This window comes from Podarcis muralis, chromosome 4 (genome assembly GCF_964188315.1).
Source record: "Podarcis muralis chromosome 4, rPodMur119.hap1.1, whole genome shotgun sequence".
NCBI classification, from domain to species: Eukaryota; Metazoa; Chordata; class Lepidosauria; order Squamata; family Lacertidae; genus Podarcis; species Podarcis muralis.
In genome coordinates this window covers 73,084,629-73,112,474 of record NC_135658.1, presented here as the reverse complement: position 1 = coordinate 73,112,474, position 27,846 = coordinate 73,084,629, and the positions used below count along the sequence as shown (strand labels likewise).

General features: G+C 41.7%; 1 protein-coding gene across 2 annotated transcripts; it reads left to right on the top strand.

Moving 5' to 3' along the window:
* Positions 1-2,683: 2,683 nt before the first annotated feature.
* NIPA1 (NIPA magnesium transporter 1) lies at positions 2,684-24,193 on the top strand. Of its 2 annotated transcripts, none has more exons than XM_077927566.1 (5): positions 2,684-2,740; positions 10,620-10,667; positions 15,593-15,683; positions 17,292-17,452; positions 18,281-24,193. In XM_077927566.1, coding segments are annotated over exons 2-5 (765 nt in total). In that variant the 5' UTR covers positions 2,684-2,740; positions 10,620-10,666; the 3' UTR covers positions 18,793-24,193. The 2 variants fall into 2 exon arrangements, with proteins under 2 accessions (XP_077783692.1, XP_028583656.1); XM_028727823.2 differs by lacking the exon at positions 2,684-2,740 and adding an exon at positions 6,615-6,898.
* The last annotated feature ends 3,653 nt before the right edge of the window (positions 24,194-27,846 follow it).

Sequence of the window (27,846 nt, the reverse complement as noted above, 5' to 3'; positions counted from 1 at the left end):
CAGGGACAAGGACGAAAAGAATGGCAAGCCCCTGGATTCCTTTAACGGAATTCCCTTCGCATCATTTGGAGGGGTAGGCACTTACCCCTCCAAGCACCCATTTAACCAATGCCTAACCGCCAACCTTACAAGTTGTGACGATTTGCTACGCAGTAGGCAAAAACCAAATGGCACCAGCCAATCAGCCATATGGCAAAATTCCTACCAGGCCCCCGCACCAAGGCGGACGACCCCATGACAGGCATAGCAAGGTCAAGCGATCTGAAAAACTACCCTAAAAAAGGGAGGGAGGGCGGGTGATCCGATGCAAAACGGCCAAGAAGAAGTCTAACGACTGTCCCCCATATTTATAGACTCTAACCCCTCCTCCAATTTTAGCAACAATCAAAACTCCCCAGCAACCCAATCTTAACCCTTTAGAAGGCTTGGGTTTTTCCAAATCTGCCTAGTCATGCAGGGTGGCTTGTTTCCCCAACCGCAACACGTGCTCTCTGGTAGGGAGAACACGCTTTCTCAGATAAAACACAAAATTTTGCTGGAACTGATAGCATCAGGAACAAAACAGTCTGGGATCCACATACCTTAACAAACACCTTCTCCTGTTAAAGCATGTGGAAATATGTTAATTTATTAACACCCTAACGGCTACCAAACAACACTGCAAACAAATAGGTTTTGGACCCTAGGAGGATACTGACAAAGTATCAAAGTAATAAAATATGAAACTAACTGAAGGAGCAAACAGAGATCGATTTAGCATTGTTTAGTTAAACATTTATTGGACAGCTTCAAATAAAAATTATGCATTAAAGTTCAATCCAAAGCCATAAAAATACAAAACCAGTATCAAAATAAATTAGGTAACAGAGTATATCAATAAATGAACAAATAGATCTTTAAAACTTTAGAATTACAAAACCCTTGAAATCTTCAAGAATGTAAGAGTATTACTATTACTACTACTACTACTACTACTACTACTACTACTAAGTACTAGGTGCTTAACCTGGGTTCATATTTCCTTTGGAATGAGGAACAGCAGAGATACTGGTATCTTTATGATATATAGTTTATTTACACATATATACAACCTGAGCCTACAATGGAGGGATTCACAGCTTTCACATCTCAAGAGAGCCTTGGATTCAAACAAAAATCAAACATCACTCTAACTCTATTGTTCCCCAACCTGTTGCCTCCCAGAAATAATCTTGGCATACGGTCTACTCCCCTACCCCCAAAAAAACACAAAAAAACCCCTCATGGCAATATCAAGTGGGTAAGACCAGTGTTAGGCAACCTAAGGCCTGGGGACCTGATGTGGCCCTATCGCCTTCTCAATCCAGCCCGTGGATGGTCCCGGAATCAGCATGTTTTTACATGAGTAGAATGTGTCCTTTTATTTAAAATGCATCTCTGGGTTATTTGTGGGGCCTGCCTGGTGTTTTTACATGAGAAGAACATGTGCTTTTATTTAAAAATGCATCTCTGGGTTATTTGTGGGGCATAGGAATTTGTTCATTTATTTATTTTTCAAAATATAGTCTGAGGGACGGTGGACCAGCCCACAGCTGAAGAAGGTTGCTGACCCCTGGGTAAGACCATCTTCAAGTTCCATATATGCATGAAGATACAGAGCTGGGAATTTTGAGCAGTGCACAATAATTTTGAGCAGTGCACTATCTGCAAGGAAGTTTTCCAGAGTATATACTTTCTACTCAGGAAGCATGTGAAAACTGAATGGTTTAGGACAGTGTTCACTTTTAATTTGTGACATATGATTTAAAGGCTTGACAGTAGCTACCAAGGGATAAATGGAGATGTATTGTTTGGTTGGGATAATTTTTGTGTTGCATATATTTCTGAAGTTGCAATAAACTTTGAACTTCCTTTTAAGGATGGAAAATCAGACTATGGCACAGTAAATGAAATAAGAGTAAGCCCATGAGCATTTCTAAGACAAATGTGAAAAACGCAAGAGAATATTTTTTCAATATGCTGTTCTTGTCCTGTTTGAAAAAGAGCTTTTTTTTTTGCATTGCATTGCATTATTTATTTTGATTCACATTAAGGATGTTTTCAAGATGACTGGAGTTTCTGTGTCAGGGACAAAACTTCTGCAAATTATGAAACTGTACTTTCGTAGCTTGGTAAAATAGTGAAGGACACACAAATTGCACATACTGCATAACCATCTGGGTGACTTTCAAAAAATACCATGACAAATAACTGGGAGAAATTCCCTGAGTCATGAAAACAAGCTGACTAAATCTTAAAACACATTTCTGGAGTGAAAAATGACTCAATTTGTGTATTGGATTGTTTACTGATGATGATAAAAGTCTGAGGGATCAATCCCCCAAGCTGTCTGCTGTGCAATTTCCATTCATTTTAATGGGCTTCCCAGTCTGAGATGCACTGATAACTTTTTGATGATACAGCCACTCTTCAACTGTTGAAGAATTATGGTTCCTAGTGTGTTAGTTATAAATATGTTTCTGCATCAGGACAGACAAACGAAAGTGCTACTTCATGTTAGAATTCCTGCTCCATGATTGCAGTCATGGGATTTTTATCTATTCCATGACGGTATATGTTTTGACTCCACAGAGTGGGAAGTGACGGAAACAGGATGTTTGTGTTACTGCGTTCCGTTAAGTGTTAGAATTTAATCAATGCCTGGTGAATGGCTCCACGTTTGTGCTGCAAAAGAAAGGGATCGTGCGCGCTAGAGGACGAGGTAGGGGGCGGGCATTTTTTGGGGGGGGACACACCTCCTACGGGCCTTTTCGCCCCGATCCCTCTTCCTTCAATGCTTGAAGAGTTAAACTAGAAGTCAAACTCGTAATAGCTGGAGATTGCTCGAGAGGTGAACCATTAGCAGAGAATAATAAACACAGGGAGAACAAAAAAATATTCCTTCCAGTAGCACCTTAAGGACCAACTAAGTTAGTTCTTGGTATGAGCTTTCGTGTGCATGCACACTTCTTCAGATACAGAGATATCTGTAACTGAAACACAGGGAGAATAGCCATCAGCACAACAGAGACTCTCTGCCAGCCAGCAGATGGATGAAGCCCCACCCAGAGCTCTGAGATAGTAAGAAAGTTTCAGGTAGCTGTGGCACGATCTAGTGAAAAAGGTGTCAGTCTTTTAAATGCAGCAATTGCAGGGGGTGGGCCACAATGTGGGCTTCCTGTTCGAATCAGAGGCTGCAGCAGTGGGAGAAACGGGACTCTCTTGGGAGTGTAATGATTTTAAACCCTCCACTGTAAGCTCGTATATATGTGAAAATAAACCATGTATCACAAAGACACCACAATCTTTCCAAAGGAAACACAAACTCTGACTAAGTGCTTGGATCTATAGATTCTCACATCACTCAGGGGTTGGGGTGGCGTGTAACAGTACTATCATTATTGTCCTTGAGAATAAATCCACTGCTCAAAGTGGAGTAGGATTATGTGAACTGTCATCCCACTTCAGAGGATATGACTGAGTCTGGCACAATTTGGAATGAAACCATCCTACTTCTACTCCCCTCCCAGTGTGAGCACTGGATAAGTCCCCAGGGAAAGAACCAATTGGAGATGGAGAGGAATAGGAGATGACTGCATAGCTTCTCCAGCCAGTGCCAAGGACAAATATTTTGTTCGTCCAACAGGCTGGCACTGTTGACACAGTGCTTAATGTAACATATTTCAGAATCCTCTTCAGACTGAAAGCAGCAATACAAATGCATCTTCTAGGTAGATATCTGGCCAACATTTTAATTAACTTCCCCTCCCAGGCAGGCGATATTAGCTCTATCTTCTACAATGAGCAGTTAAGAAAGTAAAATACTTTGCTTTTCCAGCCTCCAAAGTAGCACCTGGATGGATTGCCAAAGACTTAGCTCTTCTTGCCATAATTGCACAAGCGAAACACATAGGGTACAATGCAGAGAAAATATGCGCCTTATTCCTGTTAATACTGATTGATTTAGCCTAACTATGTTCTAAAGTCCTACTGATTTCAACTAGTCCTGCAATTTTAGACACACTTACTTGGAATTAATGTATTTTAAATTGGTGAGGTCCGTATAGTTAAAGCTATGGTTTTACCAGTAATGATGTATGGAAGTGAGAGCTGGACCATAAAGAAGGCTGATCGCCGAAGAATTTATGCTTTTGAATTATGGTGCTGGAGGAGACTCTTGAGAGTCCCATGGACTGCAAGAAGATCAAACCTCTCCATTCTTAAGGAAATCAGCCCTGAGTACTCACTAGAAGGACAGATCGTGAAGCTGAGGCTCCAATACTTTGGCCACCTCATGAGAAGAGAAGACTCCCTGGAAAAGACCCTGATGTTGGGAAAGATGGAGGGCACAAGGAGAAGGGGACAACAGAGGACGAGTTGGTTGGACAGTGTTCTCGAAGCTACCAGCATGAGTTTGACCAAACTGTGGGAGGCAGTGGAAGACAGGAGTGCCTGGAGTGCTCTGGTCCAAGGGGTCACGAAGAGTCGGACACGACTAAACGACTAAACCACAACAACAAATTGGTGAGACTTACTTCTAAGTAATCCTATGTAAGATTGGGCTCCAAATATCACTTCTCATAATATGGTCACTGTATGGTGACTCTTGAAATTTCTTAATACAGCAGCTATTCACAGCAAGCTGTTCATGTATCCTGGACCCATCTCTATAACGTGATTCATTTCTATGCCACTGACACCACCAAACATTGTTAGCAATGCCCAATGGAGGCTAACTTTGTGGTGAAAGCTGATCTGTGCATGCTGGTAGAACCGAGGGGGCTACTGTGGGAAACAGCCACCAAGTAGAAACTGCAATATTGTGGGAACCTGCTTTGCTCTGGTTTGCACCACGGAACTAACTTCTTCATACTTTTCAAAATGGTTGTGTTTAAGTGGCTAGAACTGATGGAAATCAGCCAAATGTTCTGGACTGGTGCATGCATTACCGTTGCCAAATGTTGGGATCAGTGCTCTGACCTCTAATTTATTTTAGGCAAATTAATTTGCTTGATGGAAGGAAACGTCACTGCAATCATTTCTTTTTGGCAGCAACGGCATCATACAACCATACTTTGTAGGGAACAAATGCATATTTGGTGGGATTGCTAAGTTGTCTAAAACGCCCATGTGCATTTGCCCTTGCTGTTGTGCTGCTAGATCCGAATAACGACAGCAGGCTGACATACATCAGTGCTGGAGAACCTGGTGCCCTTCAACTCACATCATTCTTGACCATTGGCCATGTGGGCTGAGGCTGGTGGGAGCTGGATTCAGACAACATCAGGAACCAACAACGTCCCCATTCCTGTTAAACATGGTTCTCTTTCCCTTCCCTATTTCATCATCACAGCAGCTATGTGAGGCAGGTAAGGCTGAGAGACAGTGACTGGCCCAAAGGCACACAGTTAACTTGACAGCTAAGTGGGAATTTTAACTTGGGTCTCCTCGGTTCTAGTCTGAAACTCTAACCACTACTGTATATCATTGTATTTATTTTGTGAGTACCATTAATTCAAGAAGGATGTTGACAAATTGGGAAAGCTGCAGGAAAGGGAGAGCAGTGCCTACATTAATCACTGGAAGAAAGCACAAGAAGTACAGTAATAAAAAGAAAAGAAAACACTGTGAGACAAATTTAATACAGATCAAGTCGTCCAGACATTATAAAAGCTGTGTGCCGCAACAGCCGGTAATCTAGTCAAGGGAAGCTATCAGGTAGTGATCACTTTGTAACTACGGTAGGTTAATTTCAGCGAAAATGATGGTGCAAAGAGGCAACGACTGATCCAAAGTCACCCAATGAGCTTTGTAGCTGAATGGAATCCCACTTGCTTAAGATATGTAGAGCATGTTATAATAGTCTTCTGATTTATGGCTGGTTGACCCGTGGGAACCCCTCTCCCCCCACCCCAAACCCTTGGTCAATGAAAGTTTTGTTTTTACCAAGGTTGTGTTTTTTTAAATGCAAATAAAAAAGTAATGCGTCAGGTATTTCTGCCTGTGAATTATTATTTTTAACCCTCTCAATACATCACACTGAAGTTGCTAAACATTTCCCGCTGAAAATAAGGCTATTTGAATGTTTAGGGGCTTGGTTCCTCAGTAAGCCTGACTGCTAAAGCATGAACACACCCACAACACAAACTTTTCAACAAATTGCACCACCAACAGCGCGATCCCTTGCACGTCAACCCCATGGAGTTCAACAGAGCCTACCTAAAAAACAGAAATACTGTACACATTCCTAAAAGAGCAACGGCCGGCAACGCCCTCTCTCGGCGGCAATCTCCCTTCCTAGGCGGCTAAAGCTCCGCTTGCGGCTCCCCATCGACGTCACCAGCCCGCATGGGCATGACGTCATGGTGCAACGCCATGATGTCATGGTGCAGAGCCCGGGCCGCTCAGCAACTTGCAGAGGGGGCGCTGATGCTGGAAACGGACCTCCTTCGTCGTGGTGGTCCCCTCCCGTCCATCTCCGGGGGGCAGAGCCAGGCAGGAGCAACAACCGCTCAGATTTGGACTGCGGGGCTTTTGGTGCCAGAGGGCGCTGAGCTCTCAGTTGCAGCAGCAGCAGCAACTGGGGGAGGAGCTCCGTAGTTCAGGGCGGATCCCGCGGAGAGATCAGCCGCCGGTTTCAGGAACGCGGAGAAGGAGCCGGGTCGGCGAGGCGCTGGACGTCCTCCTCGGGGTTGGCACCACCACCACCACCGCCGCCCGGGCATGAGGATGACGGTCGCTGCGGCGGGGGACGGGGGCTCGCCCAATCCAGGCCCCGCGGCGGTGTCGCTGGGTCTCAGTGTGGCCGTGGTCTCCAGCCTGGTGAATGGATCCACGTTTGTGCTGCAAAAGAAAGGGATCGTGCGCGCTAGAGGACGAGGTAGGGGGCGGACTTTTTTTTTGGGGGGGGGGACACACCTCCTACGGGCCTTTTCGCCCCGATCCCTCTTCCTGGACCACGGTTGTGGGTCGGTTATTATTTGCACCCAGGTCCACCTCCTCCCCTCCAGTGTGGAGGTGGGGGGGGCGCACCCCATGCTTCAAAACACATCCTCGCCAGCCCCTGTGTTCCTGCCTAGCACCTCAATGCTGTTCAGGGGTTCCATGATTTCCCTGCTATCCGATCCTATCTCGTCTAACAGGCATCATGTTCATTAATTCCTATGCTCCATCACACCTAGGAGTTGGGTGTTGGAGGGAGGGGGGTGCGGCTGTGTGTGGGCATGAATGTGACCGGGGGAGGGGGGAGAGAAATCTCTGTCCAATGCAGTAGCACTGCTCCTTGTCTGCACTTGAAGAAGAGCATCTTTGGAGCCTGTGGGCAGGTTCATGGCCGCTGCAGGCAGTGCCTGAATTTAACCCCGTCGGCCGCCCAGCCCCTCCAGCTACAGTCTTTGCAACTCCTCCCCGTGGGCTGGGGCGACCCTTTGAGTCCAAATTAGGCTTCTCTTCCAAAAGGAAACTGCTGTGTTGTCAGTGTCGCCGTTTGAAAGTTTTATTTTTGTTTTTTTAAAACTCTGTGAGTTATGGATCCAGGGGATTTACTCCACAGAGGAGTTTAAAAGCTTTATCCTCCAGAAAATGACAATGTTTAGTAAAGAAGCTAAATGTCAGGAGCAGTGGGGAGGAAGTTGTAACCCTGAGGTCTTGCAACTTGCTTAGGCATTAAGTGTTTATGATTTCCTATTTTTTCATATTTTATGAAGTGGGGGAGGACTGATCTCCCCCACTGGACTTGCAAACAATTTGAATGATCATGAACGCAATGTATGAACGCTGAAGAAAATCCACAGGTGTCTCAGGGGTTGGTATTCAGAGAAGAACTTTTAGAATTTCCAGCGGGATCTCTCTCTCTCACACACACACTCTCTCATTTTCTCTCACACACAACCCCCCCCCCCAGGCCCGTATAGTGTATTCAAAACTGCTTTTGAACATCCCTTCCATTTTAAGAGTGTTTTTCCATGTGGCATGTACAGGCTGCCATAGTTTGAAAAACGGGCACACCCCCCCCCCTCCGTGGGAGAATGTAACTAGTTGCTTCATTCTTTGGATTGTTGCCGTGATAATTAGTTCTCCTACAAGTATAATGAGCATAAAACTCCTCAGACCAGACTTGAAGAGCACAGCTCTTTGCAATTAGCATGCAATTTTTTGTGTAACTTAGATTCAGTCATCCAGTGGTTGCTGTATTTTCTCGTGGGAGCACCTGAGGTGAGCAGAAACAATATCCTCAAATCAGACACAGGCAGGAGGATGATACTGGCACATGGCATTTCTAATATGTAAGCTGTTCCATTCCAGAAACTAGGCCTGAAAGGGCATTGTTGCCCTCAGTCTGCCCCCGGTCCTGTTACAAAACCATCCGATTCTGCTACCTAAACAAGACCTTGCTGTAAGACAACATAGGAAATTTCCCTGGTTTCCTGACTGGCGGCTGCTTGTCATCTGTTATATAAAGTTTATTTGGGTGTTTGTGATGAATAACTTAAGTGCATGGGCAGAAAGAAGAATTACCAGGATGACTGGCAGCTCACAGAACATAGACAAATTAACTCACATGTTTCAAACTATCATGTATAATAAAAAGGTACCCCTGCCCACGGGCCAGTCTTGACAGACTCTAGGGTTGTGCGCCCATCTCACTCAAGAGGCCGGGGGCCAGCGCTGTCCGGAGACACTTCCGGGTCACGTGGCCAGCGTGACATCGCTGCTCTGGCGAGCCAGAGCCGCACACGGAAACGCCGTTTACCTTCCCGCTAGTAAGCGGTACCTATTTATCTACTTGCACCCGGGGTGCTTTCAAACTGCTAGGTTGGCATGTATAATATGTATAATATGTCCAGTTTAAAAACGACATTGCTCTCTTTTTATGTTAATAGCATGTTAGCGACTGAAAGATTGGCAGGGAGTGGAATCTTACCTGAGTTCTTTATGTGATTAGACCTAAGGTGGCAAAAAGTACTAAAATTCACTTTGTTTCATTTCACTGACTTAAGCAAATTAAACATTGGTGGGTGTCGGAGACCACATTAATAATATTATTTACCAGTAGATTGAACCAAAGTAGTGTATAGATCTACATGCACACATGGTTGCCAGAATTGGGGCACAGTGGGAGTTGATGTGAGGATGCCAAATGTATTGGACTTGTCCTGCCTCAGGAAGGTGATTTTCCCAAGTGAGAGTATGCACAGAATTGCAGCCAAGCGGCCCAAATATCATGTGGAACTAAATGGACTTAAGTCTACTAGCTAGAATTTCCTCCCAAAATATTGGGTGTGCCTCATAAAACTATTTCTGATCACTGCTTTAAGAACATATTGTTCCTGATAATGTTAAGCTCAGGGTGTCCTGAAATATAGCAGATTACTTGAACTGCAGCACTATCAGCTGACAGTATGATATAACATGTCTAGTTTTCATTTCCTGCAATCCTTAACTTGTGTTATTAGACTCTCTTGTAAATGTAGTTGAAACGAGAATCAGATGAAAGGTCTGGTTTTTCTGAAGATCCAGTTGGTAGCTCCTGCCACTCTTCTGAATGAGGGGATCCTAAAATAAGCACATGACCTGTTCAGGTGTTTGTCTGGATTTTGTTTTTAGAATTGGACACTGATGTAATAGGGCCAGCTTTTCCATGAAGAGATAGCCTTTCATTTCGGTGTGGTTTTCCACTTTGAATGTTGTATAATGTAATGTACCCCCCACATCCTTGGCTCAAATGCTGCTCAAAGACTGCTGGGAGAAAAGTTATGTTTCTACTTTCATGTTTACAGGAGGTCACTTCCTGCTCTATTCAAAACCTTAAAAACAAGTTTGCAGGTTCATATGTTTCATCTGAGGCTGGGACAAAACTTATCTATCCTATCCCCCTTCCCTCCTTGAAGACCTCAAATACACCCTATTCTTAAACTGCCTTTAAATAAAAGAGGAAACCATCCTTTGTGATGTATGTTGACATTGGCACAAAAAGGCTATTTTCCGAAATCTCTTCCTTTGTTTTACAAAACGATGCAGAGTGAGCATACTTGTATTTAATAGTCACAACACTGAGAATGACACCAGAAGCTCAGGGTTGCTTTTTTCCCCCTACAAGTGACCAGGGCTGGGCTGCAATCCTATATCCATATACCTGGGAGTAACCCCCACTTACTGTAATAGGACTTACTTCTGAGTAGATGTGTGTAGGCTTGTTAGAATAATAATGTTTTGTATTTTTATACAGCAGGTTCTAGTAGGGCCAGTAATTTGATTTGACACCGGCCTGATGTGGAGAAGGGCAGCATTTTGTCATTTGTAGAGTGTACAGTGGTACCTCGGGTTACATACGCTTCAGGTTACAGACTCCGCTAACCCAGAAATATTACCTCGGGTTAAGAACTTTGCTTCAGGATGAGAACAGAAATCGTGCTCCAGCGGGGCGGGGGGCGGCAGCAGGAGGCCCAAATAGCTAAAGTGGTACCTCAGGTTAAGAACAGTTTCAGGTTAAGAACAGACCTCCTGAACGAATTAAGTACTTAACCCGAGGTACCACTGTATACAGATAAGGTTTTTGCAGTATTGTTGACGTTCTGTTTTCTGATTCTTTTCTTCTCTAGGAACTTCATATCTAACAGACATAGTCTGGTGGTCAGGCACCATTGCAAGTAAGTATACTAACTAATAAATCCTATTCTTATGCGCTAGAGCAGGGGAAAGGTGTTGTGGTGGTAGTTAATTTGTTACCCACCCTTCAGCCTAAGGTCCCAGGAAAGGTCACAACAATTTAAAATATAACACTAAAAATAATTTTAAGAATAGACATCCCATGTCTCAAAGGCTAGGGTACAGAAGCACACCTTCAGCATTCTTTAAAAACAGTATACCGGTAATGATACCCCTCTGTGGGGAGCTAGTTCCACAGCATATGGGCTTCTACAAATTACCCCTTCTCCCAGCCCCACTCTGAGCTTCTGAGGGCAGGGGAACTACAAGAGGGTCCTCTCTGCTGATCTTAAGACCCAAGAGGGTCTGTAGGGAAGGAGGCGGTTTTTCAGATGTTTGGGGCCTGAGTCATTTCGGGCTTTAAACACTATCGTGAGCACCTTGAATTGGATCCAGAAATGGACTAGCAACCAATGCTGGTGGAATAGATACCATATAACCCTGTACATTCTTAGTCCAGTGTATCTGGAGAGTTCTGCTGATGTTATCTGCCATGCAGGTGCCTTATGTTGCATTCTGCTGGCATGGCAGACCTTCCACCGATTCCTGTGGTCCCTCTCTGCAGTGCTGAGAGTGTTCTGTAAAAGAGTGAACTTAACCTACTTGTATCTTGTCTTGTTTTAAAGGTGCTGTATTTGTGCTAAATACAAAAGCATGGAACTCGTAGCTAGATTGGTGTTCTTTCCCCTCCTATTCTGTTACTATTTGCTCCTTACTTGAAGGTTTTGAGTAACACGTCTTATAAATGGGCACTTTGATTTGTTGCACATTTTTGATTCTTTGTTGCACATTTTTGATTCTTTCTTTTTTTTAATGAAGCCTATTGCGTTACCCCACAGGGAGTCTTTTAAGCATCAAAGGTTTCGCATTTTTAAAAGCTTCTGCTGTTTGTAGCGTAACTGAAAAGGTTAACCCCTCTGACCTTTATTAGAATGCTCAAATTTTAATCATCTTCATCTTCTATATTAATAAGGTAATAATAATATTTTGCCAAATATAGAGCAGTTATCCAGACTGTTGAGGCCACTTCTGTGGTTTTAGAGATAAAAAAATCTGCTTAGTAGTGTCAGCAGAAAATCCTCAACAACTCAGTTTGAGGTAGCTGAAAGTGAATCGTGTCACACATGAGAAATTTATTTATTTACATATTCACTATGATTAATATCTTGTTTTTCCTCCAGTCACCCCTAGGTGGCACACATGGTTCTCCACCTTCATTGTATTCTCACAAAGCACTGTGAAGTAGGTTAGACTGAGAGATGGTGGCTGGCCCAAGGTCTGTAGAATGATGAGGTCAGGTAAGCAGAGTCACAGGGATTGACCCAGGGTCACCCAGTGGGGATTTGAACCCTGGTCTCCTAGGTTCTAGTCCAACATCCTAACCACTACACCATACTGCCTCACAATTCATACCCTCTAGTTTAACATAACTGATTTCTTCACCAAGTTTGTCAGGGCAAACATGGCCAGGCAAAAACAAACAATCCAACAAACCAGAGGTTGGTGTGTTCAGATATCTGCTATAGGATTTCTGGTTAATTATTACTATTATCATTATTACATTAGGTGAAGAACAATACTGGCTCATTCCATTGCAACACTACAGTGCCAATAAATACAAAGTTCAGCAACAATAGTAAGCCTTGCTGTTAGAACTGATTCACACAAACCCCTTTCAGCTGCCCCCCCCCCCCCGAAAAATTGGTGCACCTGCTATTAAAGAAAGAAACCTCAGAGCATTTGTGTGAGTCAGCCTTCGGGCATGAGATATGAAGGAGAAGCAAGCCCTGAGAATTAAGGTGGGACGCTGATAACGGTTAGAAACACGAATACCTTATATAAGTGACATTCATAGTCAGTCAGGCTAGAAAATGATTGGCATAGTTGACTGCTACTGTTAGGATTAGATAATACGTTTTGAATTATTCCACCTCAGTGGTTTTCCATAGGGACACACCTTGCAGACTCATCACCAATTTTTTTTTTCCTTTAGAAGGTTTTGATTTTGCCATTTTGCCATTGCCACTTTTCGGAAAGAGACTTGGCATTGCAGTTTCCAGCCCCTAGAGAACACCAGCCAGCTTTTCTTGTCGGGAGACAACAATACTGTCTACAAGGAAAGGGAATTCAAGGCTTCTTAGACATGAGTTGCCAGTAAGAGGGGAGATGTTGCACTCTCCTAGAAGGCTATCTCCCTTGATAACTATAGTCATATTCCTGCTTTCCAGACCTGTTTCCATTCCTGGTGGTGAGAGTGAGAGAGAAGAGGTTGAGAAGGAAGTCCCTTCTACAGAATGGTCTAGTACCATTCATTGTCCAGAATTGTTTATCTAAGAGGCATTGTTTCTAAGATACCACTAAGCATTTGCATCTCCCCCCCCCCCAACACACACACTCTTACACTTCCAGCCCAGTCACCTTCTAAATCCGGCCTGCGGATGATCCAGGAATCAGTGTGTTTTTACATGAGTAGAATGTGTCCTTTTATTTAAAATGCACCTCTGGGTTATTTGTGGGGCATAGGAATTTGTTCATCCCCCCCCCCCAAAAAATAGTCTGGCCCCCAACAAGGTCTGAGGGACAGTGGACCAGCCCCCTGCTGAAAAAGTTTGCTGACCCTATGGTGTTAGCTCCAGGGAAAGCCTGCAGTCAGGGTGAAAACAGCTCACCAGACACATCAGTCAACCTACCAGGAGCTCAATTACCCTGTGTTTTTCTGACAACTCATGACTGCAAAAACAGGGGAATGGTTTTTTTCCAGCATCTGGAAGTCCACAGATGTTTCATGACCGATGAACAGCATTCGGCTTGCTCATCCACAAGCTGTGTAAGCCTACACCAGAGAAACACCACAGTGTGTCTAGGGACCTGCATGAAGTGTACACGTTGAACCTTATTTGGAGACATCTGCTGCCACTGCCTCTTCCCTCAGGCAGATTTTTCAAGAGTCTATTTTATAATTTTAAAAAATGCATGGCGGCAAGAAATACATAAACAACCCCTAATCTCTAATGCTTCCTAAAACCCATTGCCTGAAGCTACCACCTCACCTTACTTCATTGCAATACCACACCTGTAAGTCAGGCCTCAGCTTGTGAATATTTAATCCGGTCAATGGTCAATGAAGGTTCAGCAGACCTCATTTTTTTTAAGTTCTGGTGATGTTTCAGAGATGTCAGAAGTGAGAGGATTTAGGTACAGAGAAATACCGGACTGCTCCCACTTTCATTCTCTTTCAGTCTGCTCCTGCAACCATTCTCTCTGTACCTAAAATCAACTTGACATAGAAAACACTAGGCCAACACTTCCCCCACCGACAGATCAGGGTGGAGTATATGGGTCTTTATTCATATGTACATAATACTATACATATAAGAGCTTAATGGGAGACCAGACTGTCTGCAGGCATATCCTCACATATAAATATGAAATGTGGTTGATATGTTTTGCTGAGTACATGGGTTATGTTGCCGTTGTGATAAGACCCAGCCTCTCATGGAGATCTTCCTTTTGTGTCAAAGTGTGCCTTCCTCACCATGTCTCCCCTTCACTCTTTCATTACTGTGCGCTTCTGTGGGAACCTAGAACATGCCCATATGGTGTGAGACAAAGATATGTTTTCTCTTTAGGCATGGGAAAATGCACAAGAACGGACTAAGTAGTCTTGGTATGCAAGCTATGCAGATGTTGTGTCCTTTTCTGTAGCCTAAACATTGGAGTTATTATAGTAGATTCCTAGCATCCTAACATCTGGTTATTTTCTTGGCATTCTTTTTGTCTACCTGTTTGCATTCTTCTGTTTCTCCTGTATATACACTTGCCTTAATTAAGAACATGCCCCAGTTTTGCCTCATGTTTCAAATGTCCTAGCCTATGCCCACGTACGGAAGCGCCTTAACATTTAGCTGTGTGCTTCCGAAAGTTGAGGTTTTTTGATGGGGGAATTGGCCCCAGTGCATCCTTAACTTCCCTACGGCTAAATTATAGTAAGGTAGTAATTAATTAATTTATTATTATTATTATTATTATTATTATTTACTTATACCCCACCTATCTGACTGTGTTTCCCCAGCCACTCTGGGCAGCTTCCAACAAGAGATTTAAAATACATTAAAACATCAGTCATAAAAAAAACCTGCCTTCAGAATAGTTCCTTAATATAAAATGTAGCTAGCATGTTCATGTTCCTGTGCTTGTTAATTAAAAGTCCTCCCATACTGGATCTGAATTTCTGAAGCATGATTGGGCTGTGATTATTTTTGCCAACTGGTAGTTATTCTTATTGCAAATGTATGTGTTTATTTGTTTCAATTATATCTCACCGTTCCTCCAAAGAAAGGCAGCATACATTTCAGGTTGGAGAGGCTGAAAGAGATTGATTGGTCTGAGGGCATCCAGTGAGTTTCATTGCTTTGTGATGATAGAGACATGGGTTTTCCTAGTCTGATGCTCAGGGAAGTTTTTAAACACACAATGTTTTATTGTGTTTTTAATATTTTGTTGGGAGATGCCCAGAGTGGCTAGAGCAACCCAGTCAGATGGGCAGCATATTATTATCATTATCATTATCATTATCATTATTAGCAGCTACCCCATACTAAGTTTCAGAATGTTAAGATCTGTAGTTTTTTTTAAGTGAACAGCTGGAAAATTCTGATTTTTACTCAGCAGCACAATCCCGCTGAAGTTAGTCCCGCTGAGTTCAATGAAGCTTACTTTCATGTAAACGGATATAGGATTGCAGCATGAGTCAATGTTTCCCAAAAGGCAGAACAGTAAAGTGTAACATTATCATTGATCAGTATTCTGACGTAAGCAGCAGCCTGTTTTGTTTTGCCAATGACACATTTGCATTTCTTTTCCACAGTGGCCCTTGGCCAAATCGGGAATTTCTTAGCCTACACTGCAGTTCCTACTGTTCTGGTGACTCCTCTTGGAGCGCTTGGGGTTCCATTTGGGTAAGGATTTTGTTTATTTTGAAGTTTATGCAGATATAAATGCCTGTATATAGAGTTCATATCTGAATACCAGCAAGAAATGACAATGAATCGGGTATTGGCAGCAGTTCAGTACGGTGCGCCATGTCTATCCTACTAATTCAGGCTTTGCCAACCTCCAGATATTTTGAATAACAACTCTACTCAGCTGTAAAAAAACCCAGAAAGAAACCAGAAGTCCTGTTGTGCAAGTAGAATTCCATTGCTCAAGCAGGCACAGGTCAAGTGGGTAAAGAAAGAAGCTTGTTGGTCTTCAGTCCTGTTTTAACTCTCCAGACTTACCCAAAGAAAATGAAGCACATGGGGCACAATCTTGCCAAACATAATCACTTTTTGAAATGGCATTGATTTCAATAAGTGAGAGTTCAGCACATACTTTCATCTCATCCTTTGAAAGTACCGAGACTCAAATGTGCTGCTTTTAATCTGGATCACATCTTCTATCCATCCTCAAAGATCCAACATAGAATGACTAGACACAGGCCTTTTTTTCAGCCAGACCTCAGTTCCAGCACCTCTCAGGTGGGTGTCATTGCTATTCTAAGAGGGAGGTGAGCTCCAGGACCAATTTTCCAGAAAAATAGCACTGACTAGAACTCACATGATAAGCTTCTCCTTTCTCTTCTCTCCCCCCACAGTCTCCATGCACATCAAAAATCTGCTCAAGGGTTGAGGGACTGTCCAGAGCAGATTTTGAGGAAGAGCAGATTTTGAGGACACACAGTGAAATGGAGAAGGGAAAAGAGAAATGAGAAGTTACATTGCCCAAACAGATTGACAGGGCTGCTCTCTTATGTCCTTGCCTGATCACTATTTGGGGGAGTCCTTGTTAGTGACCCCATATGGCTCAGATGCATAGCTCACATCCACCAGGAGCTGTGGTTAGTATTCTGTGCCAATTTTTATGGAACTCCCTTTCAGTTGAGATCAAAAGATCCCCCTCCGTGTCAAATATCTGATGCCTACTAAGGACATTTTTATTCCATTTTAACTGAATTCTGATTTTATGGTTTTGACTAATTTTTAAGTTTTACTCTATGGAGCTTCTGTACTCCACTTAGAGCTGATTGTAATTAAATGGTATATAAATTGTCAACATAAATAATTGAGTGCTGCCAAATATTTTTAGTGGGTTTGGCAAAAGGTGATATCGGTTGATTCGATATACGTTATTTGGGTTATTCATCTGCTTGAGAGTCTCTTATTGTTCTCCTTTTTTAAAAATAAATAATGGTTTACCCTCTGGAACTGACTGAAGGAAATATACAAACCCTACATGCATATTCCAGGGAAGACTCCATAAAATTATGTTTTGTGGTCATCCAAAAGTGTGACAGGGAAGTGTCTTCTTCCCATTTTGTCCTCCCACCTGCCAGACCAAGGTCAAATGTTAAAACTGATCCCTTATCTCCACATTCAGAGACAGATAAACCACTTTGAACAAGCAAATCCTTCTGGCCTTGCCAAAAAAGGTGGAGGATAAAGGGCAATGACTTACCTTAGAATTAAATTAACAGTATTGAAAGTTTGAATAAAATGTTCTCTTTCTTTGGTTCTCTTCTTTGAAAGATCCATTTTAGCTTCCTACTTACTGAAAGAAAAACTCAACATTCTTGGCAAGCTGGGTTGTCTGCTGAGCTGTGCAGGTTCTGTTGTTCTCATAATCCATTCTCCGAAGTCTGAAAGTGTCACCACACAGGCCGAGCTTGAAGAGAAGCTCACAAATCCAGGTATTTAATTCCTTGGGATAATCACATTGCCAACTCAGTCTTGAGTCTCAATAACTGTGTCAGTTTCACAGAACAAAAAAACACAGTGTAAGGTGGTCCAACATCAGGTATCGCCTCATTTGCACTTGTTGCCAAGCAGTTTTGCATTGTGAAAAAGATGTTGTATTTTAATGTAATGTAATGTAATGACTGCAGTCAAATTGCTCCACAATCCTAAACATGTTTACTCAGAAGCAAGTTGCATTGAATTCAGCTAGTTGTTTCTTGTTTCTTGGTAAGAGAACATTTGTGGCTGTGACTGCAGGAAAACACTGGAAGCATAATAAGACAAGCCAATTTGCTTTTTTTTATAGGAACTGTTTATCTGCTTAAGTTCTTGGTATGCTTCAGTGCATTATTAAAGGAGAAATTAGCTGCAGCCCTGCAGAATTGAAGTCAGTGGAATTTAACCAACCTAATTACACAAGACTGTAGCAGCTATCAATGTATTAGTTTTTAAAAAACAAAGCAGTGGTTTTTTTATTAGAAGGCTGTGTATTAAAGTAATAGGCAATTATTTTAGGTAGAAGTACCTAGGGATATACAGTATTCCTTTTGGGAAATTTGATCTGTTTTATATACTCTTAATACAAGCTTTTAACCCAAGAAAAGGTGACAGAACAGAAGAAAACATACACTATATTCTATATTCCTTCAAAGCCGATTCCAGTTTTCTGTTCTGACTAAGTATATGGCATAGGCATGTTGTAAACATGAAAAAATGTCCTTTGTAAAATTGCCTTTATTTAGAAATTTACCGTGCTGCCATTCTGTCTTTTTGTTTTTCAGTGTTCGTGGGTTACCTCTGCATTGTCCTTCTCATGCTCCTCCTGCTTATCTTTTGGATTGCACCTGCTCACGGACCCACCAATATTATGGTTTACATCAGCATTTGCTCATTGCTAGGAAGCTTCACCGTGCCCAGTACAAAAGGCATTGGACTAGCTGCTCAAGATATCTTTCACAATAACCCATCAAGCCAAAGAGCACTATACCTCTGTTTGGTCCTGCTGGCAGTATTAGGATGTAGCATCATAATTCAGTTCAGGTACATCAATAAGGCTCTGGAATGTTTCGACTCCTCGGTGTTTGGTGCCATCTACTATGTAGTGTTCACCACTCTGGTCTTGCTGGCCTCAGCCATCCTGTTCAGAGAGTGGAGTAATGTTGGAGTGGTGGATTTCTTGGGGATGGCTTGTGGATTCACCACTGTATCTATTGGAATTGTTCTCATACAAGTCTTCAAGGAGTTCAATTTCAGTATTGGGGATTTAAATAAGCCCAATACGAAGACTGATTAATACCATGATATCAAAAGGGATTGGATGACCCAGAAAATAATAAAAGCCTTTCCACTTCTAGGCTATGGGAATGACAGAGACTTTGATTTCTAAGCCCAGAGAACAACAGAGCCTTTCATTCCTTGTTGGAATATGTGAAATGAATTGGTGTTCTCAATCCAGTTTCTCTAGAACTAACTGTTACCATGCTTCAACTATCTAAATGGTATTAAAATGGAATACTCTTATACCCCTCACAGCAGGCGGGTAAGAACTGCATCAGTGCAAAAGCTGATGTATTTCTTCCCCCTAGAAAGGTGATGTATACAGTGAAGGTGGAAGTGTTCTGGAAGTTTTCAAAATGTCTTCCTGAAACATGGTTGTGAATGTATTAAATCCAGCTTCTGTGCTCCATTGGGCAGATGTAATGAATAATAAGCTGTCCCTTTGAAAAATGTAGATACACTTCAGAAATTTAGATTGGATCCCCCCCCCCCAAACATCTCTTTCGTTAGGTCACAGAATTCATTTTTCCTCAGCTTTATTTGAGGGTTCTTTAAATCCATGTTTCAGAATCTGTACACTGGTAAATTTCCTTCCTTCACTGACTTTCTCTGTAATCTGGAACGGCGCTGAAGAGCTCATAATTAAGTCCAAGATACAGAGCAGTGTATTTGTCTCTCAAAATATTTTCTTACCAGGACATAGTAGCTCACACTTAAGTAAATACAGCAGTCAGTTTACAGATACGCCTTTTTGTTCACAGTAAGCATTTGAAGTGCATTAACACATTACATGAATTCAGGAGCTTTTAATAATCAACAGACAAGAATGTGAGGATCATGGCAGATTGTAACCACTTTTCTACTTTTTTTTTGGTTGGTCATTTGTAAATAGTTGGAAAGTACTTCAGTGCCTTTTGCATTCTAAAAAAATACCACATAATTTGAATGAAGGTGTGTCTTGAAAAACTCCATGGGGCAGTTCAGTTTCCCCTATCATTTGGCAGTCTTTGTTGCTTACAAACATGCAAAGTGGTAGGAAACGGCAGCACAATTTCATATATACTAGTCTGAATTTATAACTGAGGTGACTTTGTGGTAACTTCCATGCACCTCCTGTTGTGTGTGAGTTCTGAAGAGAGGTGTTCTAAAATTGCCCATTCTCAGCCTTCTAGTTTTTTTTTCTAACCAAGTAAACTACTGTACTTCATAACACAGGTTATGAAGTCAGGTTTTGAACTGGCATTTTTCAGGGCAAAAGGAAGGTTGTGGTTAAGTGATTCTGTAAGAGGAAAGAAAAATGTTCAATTCCAGTCATGGAAAGGTTAGGCCATTAGCCTAAGTAACTCTTCATTCGTCCACAAGGCAGAGCCTGGATATTGCTGGAAAACAGTTCAGATTTGCTTGAGACACACAACTCTCTCAGTTTAGCAAAACGACCAGCTAATTTGGTATACCTGATTCAGATATTAAGAATTTACTTTGCTATATGCACCTTTAGATTTCATTTTAACAGCTTCAGGGTATCTGAATATATATTAGTAATTAATTTTAACACATTTGACATCGGCCATAGAAATATTTTTTTCCTATCAGCTCCAAAGATACATAACATAGGTATTGGAGTATTGATCCAAATATGCACACCTTTTCCTAAGTATGCATTACTTTTAAAATTCTGTGAACTTGGAAGTTCAGTTTTTGTATTCACAAAGCAAATAAGGAATCGATTAATTCAGATTCCAGCTTCAACTTCATTAAAAGCCACTCCTGTCTTGGCAATAATGTTACTTACCCTGTGGGGTGAAAGTTAAACAACAAAGTTAAACAACTGCAGCATAGAGAGTTGTCGGTTTTCTACATTCACACAAATAATCAGTGCAGAAGTTCTGCAATTCTTGTAAGGTTTGTCTGGAAAATTACAAATGGGATGTCAGTTTCTAAATTGAATTTGATAAAATAAAAAGGGCATTTCTCATGTTGCTTGAGAGTTTATACAAGAGATCTATACTGTTAATGTTTGGATTACCCATGGGTATCTCTTTCACCGTATCTGCACATGTTGGAGTAGATAAATATAAGCCACTTTAAATGTGATGGTGGTCACCAGTCGTGACTTGTGAAAAGACCCTTAATCACGGGTCCATAAATGTTGTGTTGGCTTGTACAGTGGTAATCACCAAAATCCTCCCCAAAATCTCCTGACATGAACAGAAGGCTTGGGAAAGAAGCAAGATCTTCTCCTATTTTTGTAAGATATGGAGAAAGTAAGAAACATTGGAATTCTCCCCCAGTGCTTGGAATGAAATCCTGATGTTTTTTATCTGCTTCAGAAGTGCAATTGGGGTCTTATCGGCTCACCATGTGTCCTGCTCACCCGAGGACACTTGTCTGAGAAAGGTAGATTTATGGATGACTGCCCTTAATCAGTATTCATAAAGTTTAGGTATTAGTTTTGTGTGGAAGCTTGCTGTTTGTGATGGTAAGTTTCTGGAGGGAATCATTCCAAGGCACTGTATTTTTTAAACAAGGTGTGCTTGACATTTCAAGTTTTTAAAAGAAAATCGTTGAGATGTGGTAATTCTTTTCTTGTTTTGTTTTTTTAAAGACATATATCCAGAGATTAAATCACAGTTGTTGTTGTTTTCTAGCCTTTGACTTATGATGACCTCAGTTTAGTTTTCCTTAATGTAGGTAGGCACACGGCTAGGAGTGTTATCTCAGTCTAGAAATTAGAGCAAACGCTCGTGTGCATTATTGTTCTCTACGAAAAAGTGCCTAACCAAGTATGCTGGTACTTATGCACATTTAAAATCCTATACAAAGGTATTCTTGACTGAACGAGGCATTGTCTGTCTAGGCCTGGGATGGCTAAGGGAGGAAGGTTGTCTTCCCAATAATGTTTCAGGGGCAGAAATCTATTTTGCCACCCAAACATACCCTGTCAGGCTCCATAATAAAGATTATGCCATCTGGAAGGAAGCTCGTTACAATTATGGAGAGTGTGTGTTTGTGTGCTCAAGCATAATAAAGACAAATATATGTATGCTTATGTATAACATACATGCTGCAGACAAATCTGAGACAGATGTAGCGTTAAAGTATGGTATTTCTCTCATTCTTGCAACTTAAAAAAACATTTTTGCTTTCCTTAAGAGTGTACATATACTTGATTTACCACCCCTTGATTTTAAAAGGGAAGGGCTGACAGGTAAAAAAGACCATGGAGCCTGCCAGCTGGCCATCCCTTGTCTGGGCAGTAGAGCATGGCAAGTCCATCTGAGGCCATTTGTGGTGCTGTCACCTTTCTGCAATGCACCCACTCTCTGCTTGTGACACTTTTTGAACTGGCTTATGTAGGTTGATTTCTGATATATGGGTCTCATTTTTAGGTGCACTGACTAGCAGGAATAGAATGACGTTCTGACATATTTTTAGCGGCCTTGCACATAATTTATATCTTGGCATTTGACATTTTGAATGGCAAATAGATGCATTTATTTTTGTTACTCTGTTCAACTGATAGTTTTCCCTTCCATTTTTTGTTTGTTTGTTTCCCTGTGTAAAGGTCAGTTTTCCTGAACTCCGGGTGTAAAATAATCAACAGTAATAGTAATGCTAGTAACAATACTTTCCTTCCGTTCCCTGATCTTCCTCTGCTGTTACTACTTTGGTTGTTTGTGTGTTTTAAGTTCCTTACAGTATTGATTGGTGTCCCATACTGGGAAATAAATATGCAGTTATCTCCTCAATTTCAGTCTTCCTCAAACTTTGACATGCACTTTCTAGGTTGTTGCCTAGTTTGTACACATTGATTGTACAGGAACCTAGGCACTTAAAACATTTTCATTAGCTTGGGCTCTAATTATTTTCAGTGGACCATATATTCATGGAAGGGCAGTACGCTATAGTTGAGCATGCTCTAAAGGCATTTCATAGCATATTTATGAAGTATGATAATGATGTACAGAAGACACTTAATTCTTTTGAGAAACATGATGTAGGATTTACATATTTATCCCCTGCTTTATTGACTTGAAGTGTAATAGTAATAAACCTTTCTGATGAAGCCAAAAAACATTTTTGTAATATCCGAAATACAACACAATATTATATGTGTGTTTTTTAAAAGCAAACCAAGGTTGCAACTCACAGCCTGCTTACACAGGAATACTTTTTTTGTAGACTTTGGGCACAATCCACTAACAAATACTTAGAAACTCGATAGAGCAACCCCAGAAATACTTAGAACAAAGGCTGTAATTCTTACTTGGACAAGGGAGCAAGCATCATTAAAGAATGTGGGACTTAGTTCTGAATAAATATGAAGTGCTCTTTAATTGGCTTTTAAGTTTCTGCCTACAGAAATTATTTCTCCTAGTAACTGTTTCAAAATGTGTGTGAGTGTGAGATTGTGTGTATGTGAGAGAAAGACTCATATTTATTAATCCAGTGCTTTTTTCTGGGTGTATGCCGGGGTATGCATACCCCTAAACATTTTGTGAATCTAAGTTTGACCTCATTGGGCGGTAGTATTACAATGAGTAGGAAAATGAGAGTACCCCTAAACATTTTTAAAGGAAAAAAAAGCACTGTATTAATCTATATGAATATGTTCATTTCATTTATATGAAACAATCTTAGTAATAAACTTGGTTTATGCTGAATGTAGTGATACTGAAAAAAACTAGCTACAAAGTCAAATACACTGAATTTTGAAATGGAAGCTGTGGTTTTTTTAAGATTAAATAAAGCGGGCCTATAAACTGTACTGAAAATTGGACTGTACTTGCATGATGGACCACTCGCACTTTCTAATATAAATGGAGGACTTTATAAAGATTTCAGAGCTCTTTGAACACACAGTTGGCATATAGGTTTGCACTGGGGGGGGGGGCTTCTTACATAGAGCCACACCAACAGGTGTGGGGTACCTGTATTCCTCCAGATGTTTCTGGACTACAACACACAACAGTACACTAGCTGGGGCTGATGGGACCTGGAGTCCAGCAACATCTGGAAGAGCCACAGGTTCCCCATCCCTGACCTAGAGGTGAAATAGTCTTCTGTTCTCTCTTGTAGTAGAAGTGGTGTTGGCTGGTTGGCGTCAAATAAAAATGCGGATTCAAATAATGGAAAAGGGAGCAAACCTCAAATGCTATGGGCTTGATTGCTTAAATGCTTTTGTGTTGCAATATAGTTACTTCAGGCAGACTAAAGAGGACTATTTTATTAGCTTCCAAAACAATGTGTATAGATTTGTTAAATGCTCAATAACCTTAGCTTTGCTTTAAAAAAAAAAGTAGTTATAGGCATATTGTATTTGCCTTGTAATTTAGCAAAGGCTATTTATTAAGGATTCTGACAACAGACCTATTTATTAATGTGTACTGTTTTAAAATAAAAAAAATTTCTAGTTCCGTGTTTGCTTTGAGATTTTTCTTTGTAGCTCTGTTATCTTTTGAGGAGAGTATTATAATTCACAGTCTCACTAGCAGGCTTTCTCCTAATCCTCCAGTCAAAATCACTAATTGTTTTTCCTTCACGAAGATAAGAAAATGTTTATATCCTACCTAAGGCACTAACCTACTAGCAGTGGGATGTGACAGACCCTAGTACTTAAGTAATCTTATCATTCACTTTTATGGCTTCATTTAAATTGGGGCTTAGCTCTAAAACCTGTTTTCAGTGTTTGGACTTTGCCTTGGCAAACATTACACCTTCAGTGCATTAAGGCTTCTCCCCCTTTTCTTTCACTGTTCAGAACTGTAGTGCCCCCTCCTGCCAGAAATTAAAAACAAAACAGCAATACAAGGCCAAATGACATGACAAATGCCATATCTGACACCAAACACGTAGCAGTTGCAGTGTAAGTCACAGGAATGGCATATATATATATGCCACAGGAATGGCATATATATATATATATATATATATATATATATATATATATGCTTTCGTAGATTTTCACGGGTACAGGAATGCAGGTTTTGGTGTCCTCGGGTGTCCTCCCGTGTAGGTTTTGGTGTCCTCGGGTGTCTTCTTACACGGGAAGACACCCGAGGACACCAAAACCTGCATATATATATATATATATATATATATATATATATATATATATATATATTCTTTTTGTGGCCCTGTAAGAGAGGATTAATAATATGGGCGTTTAAATGGGGCATGGTGGAATGGTTGCAATGCCATAGCAGAAAAACTCTGAATGCATGTCTGAACATTTGCAGACATGAACTGGGCTTGTTAATGAGATTCTGCCCGTTTTTAGAACCAGAACTCACTTTGAAATGGCAACAGCAGTTTTTGAAGCTGGCTGAAAAGTAAGGTAAGGAAGCCACCTCTGAATTATGCAGTGGGAGAGAGCACTTCAGGTTACATGCAGAGGCACCTGGTGTGCGAAAGGCAGGCCGAATTATTCATGATTTAGATGCTGGCTGGAGTAAGCAAGCAGTTTGAGAAAGTTATCAGCTCCTAAGCAGCAGATGTAGCAGTGGAGAGAGTGATAAACAAGAGACACAGATAACAATAACTTTTAATTTGAAATAATTAAAATGTACCAACACATTCATTACACTAGTGCATGAATATACAGTGGTACCTCGGGTTACATAAGCTTCAGGTTACAGACTAACCCAGTCTAACCCAGAAATAGTACCTCGGATTAAGAACTTTGCTTCAGGATGAGAACAGATATCATGCTCTGGCAGGGCGGTGGCAGCAGGAGGCCCCATTAGCTAAAATGGTACCTCAGGTTAAGAACGGACCTCTGGAACGAATTAAGTTCTTAACCCGAGGTACCACTGTACCATGGAGATATCCCATTATGCCTATTTAGGTTGTCATAGTGATCTTGAATAAGGGACTTGACAAGTCATCATAAATTTTTTAAGGTAAAAGAAACTTAGGAATTAGATGTCGCACTATTATGATTTCTGCTTGCCATACAGAACTATCTCCCCTTTATCTTTCCTATGGCCCCCATGCACTGTTCTAGGGGTTCTTCTGACCCCCTAGAACCAATTGGGGACATGAGGAAAAAGAGGCTAAAGCCCATTGCACTACCCAGACTAGTTGTGAATCTGACCTTTAGAGTTTTGTAGTACTGTATGTTTCTTTTCAGATATATTGAACTAAAAGGAAACCCAGGTGGGACTTTCCTTTAAAAGGCAATACTTCAGAAGAGCCCTGGCATTCAGAAGCATTGTTGCCTCTTGTGTGCAGAGGCAGAGCATAGCCACATACCCTCCAACCTTTCTCTGACGTCCCATTCCATAATGATAACTTTACTGTTTATACCCCACACATCTTACTGGCTTGCCCCAGCCACTCTGGGCAGCTTCCAACATATATAAAAACATAATAAAAATATAAAACATTAAAAAAAGCTTCCCTGTACAGGATTGCCATCAGATGGCTTGGGAGTTGAATAACTCAATACCCTCCAACATTTCTCCAATGAAAATAAGGACAACTTAAGGAAAAGTGGGACATTCCAGGATCAAATCAGAAACTGGAATGGCTTTTCTAAATCAGGGACATCCCTGGAAAATTGGTTCACTTGGAGGGTCTGTAGCCATTATGGCTAATAGTCATTGAAAGCTTTGTTGTACATGTATTGGTCGTCTCCTTTTTTTAAAGCCATATGAGATGGTGGCCATCACTGCGTCTAGCGAGACCAAATTCCATAGCTTATGTTGCATTCTTAAATCTGCAGTTTCCTCTCAATGCTGCCCCTATTATTTTGCTTCTTAAAGCAAACATCTTTGTTAGGAACAGTGAATTCATAACCGGGCAGAACAAGCCGGTTCAGCAGCAGCTCCTAGCCAGGGAAGGACAGAGGCTGAGGGTCTACTGTTAACATTGCAGCCTAGAAGTAGCCAGACTAATTGCTCACCTATAGCTAAATCGTTGGGGCTCCCCTCCTATTTCAATGTTTTTAAAATTATATATTCAATTGAATCTCTTGCTTACTCTCCTTTTATAGAGTTGGGGCCCATTTTATTAAGTTTGTCTCATTTCTCCCCGTGTGCCATTTTGGGGCCCTGGCATCCTACCATAGTTTTGAACCCTTAGGCCCCACAGGTCTTCCCACAAGCAATTGTTGAGGGGCAACCGGGCTTACATGCGCGTGCCCATGTTGTTCTCTTCTAGTTTTCCTTTTCACCCAAGATAGGATCTACAGTTTACATCCACTGACTAAACCTCTTTAATGAGGTCTGAAACCCTCCAGGGCAACTTTTTCCACTATCTTACAGTTGTATCAGGTGCTTAAACTGCTGGCTCATATTTCTCAAATGAACTTTGCCCTTAAGCAATTAGATGCTGGCCAGACAAAAAGCAGTAGCCCCAGGAGACAGAATAAACAACTCACAGTGAGAAGGGCAAATAGCAAGTGTAGCTCTTCCCTGTTTTATGGGTCCATGATAATCATAGAATTATAGGGTTGGAAGGAGACTCCAGGATCATCTAGTAGTCCAACCCGTTTCGGTATGTTTTCTGTAGATGGGAATTCCACTGGAAACACGCACACATGAGCCATCAGGTATTTAGCGGGTGGCGCTGTGGGTTAAACCACAGACCCTAGGGCTTGCCAATCAGAAGGTCGGTGGTTTGAATCCATGCGACAGGGGGGTGAGCTCCCGTTGCTCGGTCCCTGCTCCTGCCAACCTAGCAGTTCGAAAGCACATCAAAGTGCAAGTAGATAAATAGGTACCGCTCTGGCGGGAAGGTAAACAGCGTTTCTGTGCACTGCTCTGGTTCACCAGAAGCGGCTTAGTCATGCTGGCCACATGACCTGGAAGCTGTACGCCGGCTCCCTCGGCCAATAAAGAGAGATGAGCGCCACAACCCCAGAGTTGGCCACGACTGGACCTAATGGTCAGAGGTCCCTTTACCTTTACCTAGCGGCCAAGGGCCCACCTGTACATGAAATCAAGGACAAAGCGACTGCAAAGCCGCCCATTTGCTACACGGGCCGATACGCACTCAGTCGAGAGCGGCAGCCGGGTACCCTATATCAAGTACAGCCAGTGGCGTGTAAGTGGTCAGACTGGGAGAT